The sequence below is a fragment of the Canis lupus genome, chromosome 15 (genome assembly GCF_011100685.1).
Source record: "Canis lupus familiaris isolate Mischka breed German Shepherd chromosome 15, alternate assembly UU_Cfam_GSD_1.0, whole genome shotgun sequence".
NCBI classification, from domain to species: Eukaryota; Metazoa; Chordata; class Mammalia; order Carnivora; family Canidae; genus Canis; species Canis lupus.
Window position 1 is genome coordinate 56,131,840 of NC_049236.1, and position 14,732 is coordinate 56,146,571.

General features: G+C 37.3%; 2 protein-coding genes across 6 annotated transcripts in view; one reads left to right on the forward strand and one right to left on the reverse strand.

Annotated features, from left to right (window-relative positions):
- RXFP1 (relaxin family peptide receptor 1) overlaps positions 1 to 8,665 on the forward strand; it is a 94,722-nt gene extending 86,057 nt beyond the window's left edge. For 4 of the 5 annotated variants that reach the window (XM_038559107.1, XM_038559108.1, XM_038559110.1 and 1 more), the window contains 4 exons: positions 1,614 to 1,843; positions 4,003 to 4,413; positions 5,174 to 5,392; positions 7,248 to 8,665. In XM_038559107.1, the coding sequence (XP_038415035.1) occupies positions 1,614 to 1,843; positions 4,003 to 4,413; positions 5,174 to 5,392; positions 7,248 to 7,549 (1,162 nt within the window). In that variant the 3' untranslated portion in view covers positions 7,550 to 8,665. Of the gene's footprint in view, positions 1 to 1,613; positions 1,844 to 4,002; positions 4,414 to 5,173; positions 5,393 to 7,053; positions 7,116 to 7,247 lie in introns of all 5 variants that reach the window. The other variant, XM_038559109.1, reaches the window with a different exon arrangement.
- Positions 8,666 to 10,783: 2,118 nt separating this feature from the next.
- On the reverse strand, positions 10,784 to 14,705 carry C15H4orf46 (chromosome 15 C4orf46 homolog). The gene is made up of 2 exons (XM_038559113.1): positions 14,427 to 14,705; positions 10,784 to 12,930 (listed from the first exon to the last, which is right to left on the reverse strand). Exons 1-2 carry the CDS (start codon positions 14,610 to 14,612, stop codon positions 12,775 to 12,777), a joined length of 342 nt encoding a protein of 113 aa, XP_038415041.1. The 5' UTR covers positions 14,613 to 14,705; the 3' UTR covers positions 10,784 to 12,774.
- Positions 14,706 to 14,732: the final 27 nt, after the last annotated feature.

The window sequence follows — 14,732 nt, forward strand, 5'->3', positions numbered from 1 at the left end:
TTTTAGCGTTCCATGGTTTGGTAGAATCAAAGGTGATTTTTTTTAAATGTCAGAGAACATAAGTGCGGAGGGAACATACCCAGTATAATAAGCTCTCCTTAGCACTGATACCACTAATGCATAATGATGTTTGCCTGATGAGCTAGTAATTTGCACACATGGTATAAATGCTACCAGATGAAGAAATAGGAATCTATATAAGCAATACAAAATAATCATAAATAAATAGTTACTGTAAATGGAGCAAGGTATGGAGAAATTCTCCTCATTAAAAATTGCCGCCAACATCAGGACATGATTGGTGCAAATGCATATGGATAAAATAGCAAACTTCGAAAAATCTTTTATTAAAACAGTGTGTATTATGGTACCATTGACTCCATGCTTTGGAAACATTTTTCTTTGATTGAATGCAGTCTTACAGCAGATATTAGAATGATCTTCATGCCAGGCTAATTAAGTCTCAACAATTTAGAAAGTGTCACATCAGCCACCACCACTCTATAATTTTGCTTATATTTTAAGTCTAACACAGGACATTCTTTTTGTTTTCCATAACTCTTCAGGGAGGATGCTTATAAAAGTTTCTTTGATTGCACACAACATAAAACACTTGGACTAAAGTAAGTCAAACATAGTTTATTAGGAGAAAATGATGTAGCTCATAACACCCAAGAAACAACTCAAGGAACAGACTTGAATTGGGCAGACACCATATCAGATCTAAGGGATTCGGGCAGCAAGAGTTAAACAACAGGACAAAATGCTGTAATTGTCAAGCTTTTATCTTGTATTACTACAGATCTCTATACTATAAAGATCATTCATATTTTTTGCCGGAGTACATACTAATTTGAACTTCAAGTTCTACATTTACTAGAAAATTTCATAGCAAATAACTTGACTCCACTGAAGATGCATCTCTTCCTATGGTGATGCTAATACCTATCTTATGGAGTTGACTTGAGAATTTATTCCTGATACCTAGAAGATGCTCAATAAATGGTGTTGCTGATAACGCAGTAGTAACTACTGACTATCTGGGTAGTGTCTTTATCAACAAGAGAGGTCTGTTGGTGAAAAAATTAACTCAACAAATATTTATTGAACACCTTATTAGTACCAAAATCTGGTAGAGAGATAAGCATGCTAACGTGCAGTTACAGATCACACAATAACTACTAAAGTAGAAAAGCCATGGAAGTACAGAGGAGAAACATTTGGCTCTGTCTTCCCCTGAGGGCTGAAAAGCAAGATTAGCTGAAGCAACAATAGGAGCTATATAACCACCAAAAATCCAATAAAAGTTTCCTTAGATGCATTAATTCTCTTGATCCCATGCTAACGGTTTATTTATATTTCAAGATATGTCTAACACTTGTATGCTTATGATGCCTCTTTGCTGCTCTGACCCACATACATATTCTTTTACAATGAAATCAAGTTCACAAGAATTAAAATTTAAATCTTTAGTATCCTTAATGTTTTACATTCCTGTGAGTCTCATATTTAGACATTTTCTTTCCACTGAGAAAATGTAGAAAAGAAATTTTAATGTATAGCGACACTGGATTATATTTAAAATCTTATTTTACTTTCTCTTTGTGCATCAGATATTTTAAGAAATTCCAGTACTGTGGGTATGCACCACATGTGCGCAGCTGTAAACCAAACACTGATGGAATCTCTTCTCTAGAAAACCTCTTGGCAAACATTATTCAGAGAGTATTTGTCTGGGTTGTATCTGCAGTTACATGCTTTGGAAACATCTTTGTCATTTGTATGAGATCTCATATCAGGTCTGAGAACAAGCTGCATGCCATGTCAATCATTTCCCTCTGCTGTGAGTATTTCCTGATTAAAGAGGAATTACAGTTTTGAAATATATAAAAGCACTGCTATTAGAAAATAAGTAAGCAAAGTGGTAGAGTTATAAGATTTTAACTTTTTCTCCTTTTTGGTTATATGTTTTCACGTTCACTATAATGAAAATAAAATTACTCGAGAAGAAAATAAGTTTTTAAAACAAGAAAATTCAATTACCTTACACAGATTAATGAAGCTCTCGTTCATTAGTTTTCTTCCCTGAAGGCATGTTCTGTTAAAGCCTGTAAACTCATAATTTTACTATGAATAAAATGGCAGCCTTTCATGGTCACATTTTTACACCCAAAGTTGTATTTACCTTTTGTTTGCACGTCCAGATCATAGATACTGACTTGACTGAGCTGTTTTTGTGGTCTCTGAGCTACTAAAACCTTTTCCATTCATAATTTGAAATATCTAAGTAAGAAAATGTTTTTAAATAGCATTAGGTTTTTTTTTTTTTTTAAGTTTTTGAAATGTGTTGCAAAGTACTATGTTAAGTGAGGATTACAAAGAAAAATAAGCAAGAAGCCAGTCGTCAGGCTGTTTATAGCATGGGTCAAGTGGCCTGTAATGTATCCATACCTTCTCTAGGGATTATCAATCTACATTACCTGCTTTACCTGTGCTATGTCTTACCTACAGGCTCATTCGACATCTAATGCCTGATTGTTTTATTCATTGCAAGCTACCTAAGAACTAGAACTCAGAAATTGTTTATATTGTTAGTTATAAAATTTTAAGTATGCTCGATTTCTTTGGTGAAGGCTAGAATATAACCTCAGTGCTTAAGGATTAGGGCCAGCTTTATGATTTATACAGTGATGTGACTTTAGACACACTGTGTAGAATGTCTGTGTAGTCCAAAATTCTCACCTACACTCTGATATGAGATGTTTGCTTTTTAAGCAAAATCACCAAATAGTTCATCACATTGACAACTGATTTTGGGGATGAGAGAGCCTAAAAAGAGGCAGAGAAAGATGTAAAAATGGTAAGAGAGAATCAAAGAGAACAGGTTTGCTTAGATCAGTGCTAAATAAAGAACTTAGGCCCTTCAAAATTGTACTGACTACCAAACACTTCTTTTTTTTAAGATTTCATTTATTTACTTGAGAGAGAGAGAGCAAAAGAGCACAGCAGGGGGAGCAGCAGAGGGAGAGGAAGAAGCAGACTCCCCACTAAGCAGGGAGCCCCACCTGGGGTTCCATCCCAGAACCCTGGGATCATGACCTGGACTGAAGGCAGATGCTTAACCTACTGAGCCCAGGAGCCCCTACAGAGCACTTCTTTTTTTTTTTTTTTTTTTTATTTATGATAGTCACAGAGAGAGAAAGAGAGAGAGGCAGAGACATAGGCAGAGAGAGAAGCAGGCTCCATGCACCGGGAGCTCGATGTGGGATTTGATCCCGGGTCTCCAGGATCGCGCCCTGGGCCAAAGGCAGGCGCCAAACCACTGCGCCACCCAGGGATCCCTACAGAGCACTTCTTAATTACTCTTATCTTCTAAGTTACAGACCTCAAAATTCATAGTCATTAGTTTATCACAGCAATTTCTGAATTACTTTCTCTAGGATTTTTTTTTCCTTTTTTTTCTCTTTTTCTCCTTTTTTTTTTTTCTCTCTCTAGGATTTTGAATGATAGCTTCAGCATGTTAAACTAGGAGCATAAAAAATAAATAAATAAATAAATAAATAAATAAATAAACAAACAAACAAACAAACAAAAACAAACTAGGAGCATATTTCAGCAGAAGAAGTGATGCAAATAATAACATCCCTATATTGGTCCCTAATCGAATGCTCAACATAATTATATGTTATTCGTTTACTCAACACTTCTAGGTGATGAAACCAGAAAGGAAAACAAAGTCCCTCTCACACAGACTTGACAGTTAGAAAAAGACAGAGGAAATGACTTCATAATTAGCTGTAGAGGGTGCTCCAAAAGGGGTTATCGAAGAGAGTTGATGAAGAGGTCCTTACCCATAAGTGAACTATTAGGATAAAAAGTACCTCCTCCCAAGATAGAAGTAAATTAGATATTTTTTGCTAATGCTAAAAATATTACCGCTTATCGTTAATTCCATGATACCTATTTATTTCTCTAAACTTGCAACACTTACTGATCCTATAGGTGCTGACTGCCTAATGGGAATATATCTGTTTGTGATCGGAGCCTTTGACCTGAAGTTTCGTGGAGAATACAACAAGCATGCACAGCTGTGGATGGACAGTATTCACTGTCAGCTTGTGGGATCTTTAGCCATTCTGTCCACTGAAGTATCCGTGTTACTTCTTACATTTCTGACACTGGAAAAATATATCTGCATTGTCTATCCTTTTAGGTGTTTAAGACCCAGAAAGTGCAGAACAATTACAGTTCTGATTCTCATTTGGACTAGTGGGTTTATAGTGGCTCTCATTCCATTGACCAATAAGGAGTTTTTCAAGAACTACTATGGCACCAATGGAGTGTGTTTCCCTCTTCACTCAGAAGATATCGAAAGTACTGGAGCCCAGATTTATTCGGTGGCAATTTTTCTTGGTAAGAAACTGTATTATAAGCCCTTTCACTCAACTATTTATTCTAATAAATCATAATTTCAATATAATAATTTCTTCTAAAGTTTATAAACTTTTATTTCATATATTCTAACCAGTTTTTCTCATTGACATTGAGGATGGATTCTGTCAAAATCCCCCTAAAGGGACTTTTTTCCCCCTAAATTACCACTTTATCATATAAATTCCAACATGCTCCTTAATAAAAGGCATATATATGTGTGTATATATCTATTCTCAAAGTATAACTTAAACTAATTGAATTATTTTTTAAAAACTACAAAGATTAACTTAAAAGACCCATGATATTCACTGAATCACTATAATCTCATTTTAATATGCCAATGTTTTTTAAAGATTTTATTTATTTATTCATGAGAGACAGAGAGAGGCAGAGACAAGGCAGAGGGAGAAGCAGGCTCCTCACAGAGGGAGAAGCAGGCTCCTCCCTCTCCATGGGAGACTTGATCCCAGGACCCTGGGGTCACAACCTGAGCCAAAGGCAGACGTTCAACCACTGAGCCCCCCAGGTGCCCATAATGTGCCATTTTTAAATTAAAACTCCCTCATTCCTCATTAGTTCAACAATACTTCAAATTTCCAAAAAATTCATTATTTTTGTGTACCTTAGTAATTCTTATGAAAAACAAAAAACATGTTCATGTCCAATCAGCTAAGGGTATGTGTGTTTGTTTTGAAAGAATGCTCATACACATTAATAATAATCTTTGTGTCCTAAATAGGTGTTAACTTGGCGGCATTTATCATCATAGTTTTTTCCTATGGAAGCATGTTTTATAGCGTTCATCAAAGTGCCATAACAGCAACTGAAATACGGAATCAAGTTAAAAAAGAGATGATCCTTGCCAAACGGTTTTTCTTTATTGTATTTACTGATGCATTATGCTGGATACCCATTTTTGTACTGAAATTTCTTTCATTGCTTCAGGTAGAAATACCAGGTACAACTTTTTTTTCCTTCTGTAAAAAAATAATAAGTCTGTTTCTCAGTGTACCTCTAAGAAAGAAAATAAAGATCCTTAATACCAACTCATTTTAAGAATTGTAAGTCAGAATTACATATACTTCAGGTTCTGTTCATCAATCAAATATTTACTGGGAGGAAGCTGTTCAGTTATTTCCATAAATGCCTAAAAACACTATTACCATTGGAACAAAGTAACAACTCAAATAAAAAACACTCTCTGTTTTGTAATTCTGAGAATCCCATGCTTAAGATGACCAAACAGATAAAATTGATTATCAAATATTTACTTCATTTTTGAGAACATAAGACATTTTTCTTCCCAGAATACATAGCAATTTAAAGAACATTACACACTCTCTCTAGAATGTGAGAGATGATTGAAGAATGCATTCTTAGTATTTAAAAATAATGTACACCACAATCATTAGGATAGTTACTATCAAAAACACAGAAAATAACAAAAATTGGTGAGGATTTAGAGAAATTGGAACTCTTGTGCATTGCTGGTAGGAATGTAAAATAGCACAGCTGCTATAGAAAACAGCATGGTGGTTTCTCAAAAAATTAAACAGAGAAATGCCATATGACCCAGCAATTCTGGGAATTAAAGGAATTAAAAGCAAGAACTCAAGCAAACATTGGTACACCTGTGTTCATAGCAGCATTATTCATGACAGCCAAAAGCTCGAAATAACCCAAGTGTCCATCAATGGATGCATGGATAAACAAAGTGTGTTATACACACACAATGGATTATTACTCAGTCTTATAAAAGGAGGAAATTCTTAAACATGGTACAACATGAACAGACCCCAAAGATACCATGCTAAGTGAAATAAGCCAGTCACAAAAGAACAAATACTGTATGATTCCACTATATGAGGTAGCTAGAGTAGTCAAATTCATAGAGACAGAAAGTTTGGAAATGTGTTGCCAGGAGTTGGGAGGAAAAGGGAAGGAAAAGGAAAACAATGAAGTTATTGTTTAATAGATATGTAGTTTCAGTTTGGGAAAGTGAAAAAGTTCTGGAGACGGATGGTGGTGATGGTTGCATAGCAATATGAATATACTTTAATGCCACTGAAGTGCACACTTAAAAATGATTAAAATGATACATTTTATGCTATGTATATTTTACCACAGTAAAAAAAGTGCAAAATGCTGTTATTAGTGCAGTATATATTCACATTTTAAAAATTTACAAACATAAAAATTTTAATTTTGTTTTATCTCATGGTTGGTGGTGATAGTATTTTACACTTTTATAAGCAACGAAGAGGGAAAATAGCACCAGATAAATTATAATAACAAATCACTACAGTGATTTTTAAGATAAGTTTAGCTAAAGATGTTTTTATCAAAATACCCAAAAGTCTAAAAATGCATATCTATTTTTAAAACCACATAAATAACAGAAATCATCTGTATATTCTGCGAAATAATACATGTTCTATCCAGCAATTAAAATATTGGAAAAGGTATGATTTGAATGCTAAACTATATTTTCCTAAAATGGAATCATATCACAATAATATATAATCACTTGGTGGAAAATGTTTCTTCTACCTAATGGAATACTTATATATTGATGTATTCAAGAAAAGCTACTTAGCAAAGAACCCTGTTTTTTTGCAGCACCAGCACTCCCCTCAAACACTGGCACCCTGGAAAGACATCCTGGAAACACATTAGACTTGGTATATAATTATGTGACATCAAAGGGAAAAAATTAAGACTCAAAAGGGGGCTGGGGGAGAAACAAGGAAAAGGGATTTCTATATCTTGTAAACATCCATTAACACTAAAACTATTGTATTTTTCTCTTTTAGGTACCATAACCTCTTGGGTAGTGATTTTTATTCTGCCTATCAACAGTGCTTTGAACCCAATTCTGTATACTCTGACCACAAGACCATTCAAAGAAATGATCCATCAGTTTTGGTATAACTATAGACAAAGAAGATCTATTGACAGCAAAGGAAGTCAGAAAACATATGCTCCATCATTCATCTGGGTAGAAATGTGGCCACTGCAGGAGATGCCACCTGAGTTAATAAAGCCAGCTCTTTTCACAGACCCCTGTGAATTGTCACTAATTTCTCAATCAACTAGACTCAATTCCTATTCATAATGGACTCTGAAACTCATTTCTACACGGAGAATATTGTGAGATGCTTCATGATGGATTTATTAGTATGAAATGGATGCCACAAAATTAATAATTTATGATGGCTAAGATAAAGCCATTACAAGGACATGAGGTTATTCGGGTAAAATCAAAGTGACTGAGGCTCGTATAAAGGGAACTAAATTATATTGATAATGTGTATATATTAGTATGTATTTTGCATAGGAAATTAAGAGAAATCTACTTCAGAAATATTCATTCATTCTTTTACCGTGCATTTATTGAGTACCCATTCTGCGCACAGCACTGCAGTAAATTCTTGGAAGTGCATAGTATAGAATCTTTTCAATTTGCAGTGTTAAATTATGTTTAGCCACAACAAAATATACAAAGACTATCTGCAGCTCTTAGTTTAAGGTAGAGCTTTGTCATGCACATCAGCAAACATAATAGTCATGGACAGTTCTAAATAAAGTTTTAAGGCTTTGGAATATTCAGTATAATGAAAAATGAGAAAATGTCTGATTATTTACGAACTAGATGTTTTAAGAATTCATCTTACCTCTCTTGAAGTCCCCATACACTTGGGAGGTAATACAAGATATTTATTACTCTGAGAAAAGATGTTCTGATATAAACTCAAAGTAGTACTTCTCTGTGCATCCTCATATTTATAGTCAATTGATTCTCCACAAAGATGCCAAGACAATCAAATGAAGAAAGAACTATCTTTTCAATAAATGATGCTGGGACAACTGGATTTTCACTTGCAAAAGATTGAATTTGGATCCTGACCTTACAGCATATACAAAATCAACTCAAAATTAATGATCAACCGAAATATAAGACATAAAACTCTTAGAAGAAAACATGGGGGTAAATCTTCAAGACCTTGGATTTAGCAATGGATCCTTAGATGTGACAACAAAAGCATAAGTAACAAAAGAGGAAAAAATTAATAAATTAGATTTCATCTAAATTAAAGACTTTTGTGAACCAGAGAATGTTATCAAAAAAGTAAAAAGACAGGGTACCTGGCTGGATCATTTGGTGGAGCATGTGACTCTTGATCTTGGGGTTATAAAGCCAAGCCCCACCTTGGGTATAGAGATTACTTAAAAATAAAATCTTTATTTTTTTTTTAATTTTTATTCATTTATGATAGTCACACACAGAGAGAGAGAGAGGCAGAGACATAGGCAGAGGGAGAAGCAGGCTCCATGCACCGGGAGCCTGACGTGGGATTCGATCCCGGGTCTCCAGGATCGTGCCCTGGGCCAAAGGCAGGCGCCAAACTGCTGCGCCACCCAGGGATCCCAAAAATAAAATCTTTAAAAAAACAAAAAGACAACTACAGAATGAAATATTTGCAAATCATATATCTGAGAAAGATTTAATACCCAGAATATATAAATAACTATTAGAACTCAAACAAGATAAACAACCCAATTTAAAAAGTGGGCAAAGAACTTAAGAAGAGGGCAGCCCCAGTGGCGCAGCGGTTTAGTGCTGCCTGCAGCCCAGGACGTGATCCTGGAGACTTGGGATCGAGTCCCACATCAGGCTCCTGCATGGAGCCTGCTTCTCCCTCCTCCTGTGTCTCTGCCTCTCTCTCTCTCTATGTCTATCATAAATAAATAAATCTTTAAAAAAAAAAAAAAAAAAGAACTTAAGAAGACATTTCTACAAACAAGATAAACAAATGCAGGAGATGCCACCTGTGCCAATAAGCACTTGAAAAGTTGCTCAACATCACTAATCATTAGAAAAATGAAAACCACAATGAGATAGATTTCACTTTATACCTAATAGAAAGGCTGTAATTAAAACAAAAGGAAAAAAAGAGAAAATAAGTATTGACAAGGACATGGAGATTGAGAGTCTTCTGCATTGCTGGTTGGAATGTAAAATGATGCAGCTGCTATAGAGAACAGTTTGGTGGTTCCTCAAAAGCTTCATAGAATTACCATACAACCCAGCAATTTCACTCTGGGTAAACCCAAAAGAATAGAAAACAGGATTCAAACAGCTACTTGTATGCAAATGCTCAGTGCCAAAGAACAGAAACAACACAAATGCCCATCAACTAATAAACAGATAAACAAAATGTAGTAGGTACATACAATGAAATATTATTCAGCCACTTACAAGGATGAAGTTCTGACACATGCTACAACAGGAGTATAAATAAGCCAGACACAAAAGGACAAATACTATATGATTCTACTTACATGAAATATCTAGAAGTGAATTCATAGAGACAGAAAGTAAATTAGAACTTATTGGGGGCGATTGGATTGAAAAGATGCTGCCTAAAAAGTACAGAGTATCTTCTGGAGCAAAGAAAGTTTCTCAATTGATAAACAACTCTGTTGAATAGTACTCTTTAGATGGGTGAATTCTATGGTGTGTGAATTCGATCTTGATAAAAACAATTAAAAAGGGAAAGAAAGAAGAGCTAAAATGCACTGATTCATGAAGTTAAGGAAGGAAAGAAAGATCTGCATGTAGGTGTTTTACTTCAAAGAGGAAGTAGTTGTCATCAAGAGACGGACTGACCTTCCTATTGCATGGTGGCCAGTTCATGAGATATTCTTCTAGGCTCTAACTGAGCTATTGGAATTTTTTGCTTTCATAATTTGAAATCTTCAAATAGGAATAAAATGTTTTGTTACTTTTAAAACACCAAAAATGTTTGAAATATGAAAATACTGGAATCAAAAAATTATTTATTGAGTATATAATTGTATAGATTTCTTTTGAAAGTAAATTGCCTGAACTTTAATTCTATTAAAAATATGGATTACTTTGAGTCCTTTCCATTCTTACTTGGAATAATACCAATAAATTTTCTACATAAGGAATATGGTTAGGCTTTCAACAGAAATCAGAAAATAATAGAAAGCTAAGTATGTAAACATTAAAAACAAGGTCAGGCACCTGGGTGGCTCAATCAGTTAACCATCTGCCCTCAGCTTAGGTCATGATCCCAGGATCCTGGGATGGAGTCCTACACTGGGCTCCCTGCTCAGCAGGGTATCTGCTTCTCCCTCCACCCTACTCCCCTGCTCATGCTCGCGCTCTCTGTCTCTCTCTCTCTCTCTCATGCTCACTCTCTCTTTCAAATAAAGTTTTAAAAAAATTCAAAAATTTTTTAACCGCTGATAAGATGTAGAGTACCTTTATGACATCTCCTATGAAAGATCCAGAAAGCACTATCATGAAAAATTGGTAAGATTTCATTCAATTAAAAACCTTTATTTAAGAAAATTGCACAACCAAATACAAAGATAAATAACTACAAAAGATAGATAACATAGGTAACAGACCATTAGTATTCAAAATACATAATACCTACAAATTCACAAGGAAAAGACAAAACATAATAGAAAAATGGACAAAGGTATGCATAGCCTCAGAAATCACACACTGCATTCTTCAAGCTCCTACTAGTTATGTAAGTCAGCACTACTCAGTATGTGAGAGGACACAAGGGCATGCATACCAGGAGGCCGCCCATTGTGGCTATCTGGAGGCCACCTACCACATACACAAAACAATATTTTGTAGTACTTTGAAAACATACATATGCATTAAAAATAAAAGAACACAAACTAGAATATACACTTTTAGGACCATGGTTACCTCTGGGGAGAAAAGCAGGGGGGAGGGGGAAGAATGGGACCAACTGACACAAAGAGGTAACAAAAGTTACAAATGTATCTAACATTACAAACATAGGTAGATCAGAAGAAAGTACAGCCAAATGCTAACATTTATTAAATGTGGGAATAGATCCTCTAATGTTTTACTCATGTGTTTGAAACATTTCAATAAAAAGTTTTAAAATAATGAACCAAAGAAATGGAAATGAAACTCGCTTTGAACACATTTATTTCTGTACATCTTAAAAACTGCAGTTTTGATGACACAGAAGAAAAATATTTTTCTAATAGCAAAATAAGTATCTCTTTGGTATAAACACATCATATGTGTTATTTTTAACTTAAAAATTTAATCAAGTACTATGACCTAATATACCAAACAATAGTATTCTTTGTGCATCCATTTGTTCCTTTTCATAACCCCACTCTAGGGCCTTAGAATATAGTTCTGCACACATCTCCATATCTACAAAAGAATTACAATGCATATCAAAGATATCTAGAAGTTCTGGAGAATTAGCTGGCTTAATCAGATACATATGACACAAACCAAAAAAAAAAAAAAAGAAAAGAAATAGAACAACATTAGATATGGGACAAGTAGAACATTGTCATTAAAGTCAAATAATATGAAACCAATCACATCATTTAAATTTGATCCATTAAAACAGTATCTTTAGAATTATATTTAGAATTATGTGCAAAATTCAAAAAGGGTACAGAGCCATAATTTTGATAAGGCACTTTAAAAAGAACATACAACATCACAAAGCATGTAACCTGAGAAATAAACAGAGAAAAAAATATATATATACATTCTTTCTAGACAGCTTTCATTTTCTGAAATAAAAACTTTAAAAAGCATCATGAAGGATGAAGGATAAAAAACATTTACCATATATTTTTAAAAACTGTCATCAGTTAAATATCAAATCCCCGTTAAAAAAAAAAAAAAAAAAATTCCTTCAAGTCAGGTTCTGATTCAAATATTTTTTTGAAAAACAATTACAATTTTCACGCTAAAAACAAGAAGAAAAAAACAGCTTTTAATTGTACTGTCAACTCATTTATTCAACAAACATTTACTGGTTTGAACACTACCCTTGTTCTAGGTGCTGGGGATAAAGAAGACAGACACAATCATTAGTTCCAGGGAACCTGGCCTAGTGGAGCTGGGCCAACACTAGTAGCCTTAAAGTTATTTCCTTTGGTCCATAAAATGAAGCTCAACTTCAAACTCGGGCATTTTCAGCATCTTCTTGGAAATCAAATAGAATGCTCTACCTGTTTTTTTCTACTGGTAACACTGTGGCATTATTAACCTTATCTAATGATGAAATAACTTTCATAAAAGATTCTATGAAAGTTTAGAGAACAGAAAGTATTTAAAGATAGATATTGGCCAGCATCAAAAATAGCATCGGTATTCTGCTTTCACAAAAGTGAAGAAAACAAAAAAAAAAAACTGCATTCTGAATACACAGACTGCTGGAGACAACCTTATACTTATGGTACACATGCAAACATCATAAATGAGCAAGTATGAATTATCACACAGCCAAATCAGTTGTCAGGCTTCAAAGAATCATAGCCTTCTTTCAAGAGGTCCCGCCAGGTTTTAAGGAAGCGTGCATTTTCTGTACATTTGAAGGCAAGCTCTTCCACTTGAGCTGATACTGCAGATGTGGCTTCAAGAAGTTTGGTTAATGAAAATGCTGCCTGAAATTTAATGAAAACAAAAAAAAATAGAGTCAAACAATATAAAACACCAGCTCTTTCCAGAAACCTAAGAAATTCTTTAATATGACGTAAGCTTTGAGGAATATGTCTGCTGGAAGGACATCCACTATGTACCAGACATAACAAGTCAGTACCTTTTTTTTTTAATTGAAAATACTCTAGGGGCACCTGGTTGGCTTAGTCCTAGAGCAAGCGACGACTCTGGATCCCAGTGTTGTGAGTTCAACCCGACATTGGGTGTTGAGATTATTAAAAAAAAAAAAAAAAAAAAATCTTCAAAAGAAAGAAAATAGGGATCCCCGGGTGGCTCAGCGGTTTAGCCCCGCCTTCAGTCCAGGGCCTGATCCTGGAGACCCGGGATCGAGTCCCACGTCGGGCTCCCTGCATGGGCCTGCTTCTCCCTCTGCCTGTGTCTCTGCCTCTCTCTCTCTCTCTCCTCTCTGTGTATTCTCATGAATAAATAAATAAAACCTTTAAAAGAAAGAAAATACATCAGACTCTCATTAAGATAAAAAAAAGAGGACTTGGATCCCTAGACACTAAGCTCCAGAAGCCTCTGAAGGGCTTCCTTCATCGTAAACAACTGCCTGGCAGGTAACAGGAGTAGCGTCCCACTAATTTAACCTGTGAACACTACTTACACCATGAAAATGCACAGACCAAAGAACAGAGAGATACTCCGAACGGACAAATAACATCAACAAAACCAAAACAAACTAGAGCAGCCTACACAAAATATCCAACTCTTGGTGCAATTCACTTCTTATTCAAATGTTTTTTCTTCACCTATTAATCTAACATAACACTGCTCCTAGATAAGAGATCAGCGGTCCACTCTACATATTCCCTTGATAACCAGTCCCGTTCAGCGAAAACTGAAGCTGTGTCAGCACTTCGATCATCTTGAAAACAAAACAAGACGGAAACGCAAACGCTTGCTAAGCGAGGAGCGACGCTCCCACCTGCACGGGGGGTCGAACGTGCAAGCGCACGGTTCTCCCAGGAGGACTGCACCCCGCGGACCTCATTCGCTTGCCTCCCCCACCCCCCGGAGTGGGTGTGCGAGGGGGTGTGACCGCCGCATTAGGAGATGCAACGGACACCGTGGGGCTCGGGCCCAGCCGTCAAGGAAACCAATCGGGGCCACAGAAGCCCTAAGGGAGCCCCAAAACGGGGTGCAGCACGCCCGAGGCCCGCGGCCCGGGCACCCGGCAGGCGGCCACCCAGAGCGGCGGGGTCTCGCGATGGGGGATGGTGGCGAGCCCCCGCGAGCCGGAGGCCCTCCCCTCCCCTCCCTCCCCTCCCCTCCCCGGCCGCCTGCTCGCGGCCACCCTCTCCCCACCCCTGCCTCCCTCCCCCGGCCGCCGGCTCGCGGCCCTCCCCAGCCCCCTCCCCTCCCCTCCCCCCTCCCCTCCCCCCCCCCTCCCCCCCTCCCGCGGCCTCCGCGAGCGCCGGGACCGTCCGCCCACACTCACGTCTCCGATCTGCAGCTCCACCTCCTCCAGCGGGTCCGCCGACCGGCCGCGGCCGCTGCTCGGAGCCGGCCAGCCCGACCTCCCCGGAACGCCGGGGGAAGAGGCTGACGAGGCCTCCGAAGACGAGGGGGAGGAGGGGGGCGGCGGCGGCGGCGAAGAGACCCGCGCCTCCTCGGGGGCCGCCATCAGCGGGGCTGGGACCGCGGGTCGGAGCCCGGCAGCCCGACCCACACCCACCGCCGTTCAAACCGCTCGCGCCCAGCGCCCGGAAGCCCCGCCTCTCCCGCCCGAAGCCCCGCCCGGTCT

Coding starts and splice junctions, on each gene's coding strand:
- C15H4orf46 (XM_038559113.1), bottom strand. CDS start 14,612: ATGGCGGCCCCCGAGGAGGCGCGGGTCTCTTCGCCGCCGCCGCCGCCC. Junction 12,931..14,426: donor TGGAGCTGCAGATCGGAGAC/GTGAGTGTGGGC, acceptor ATTAAATTTCAG/GCAGCATTTTCATTAACCAA.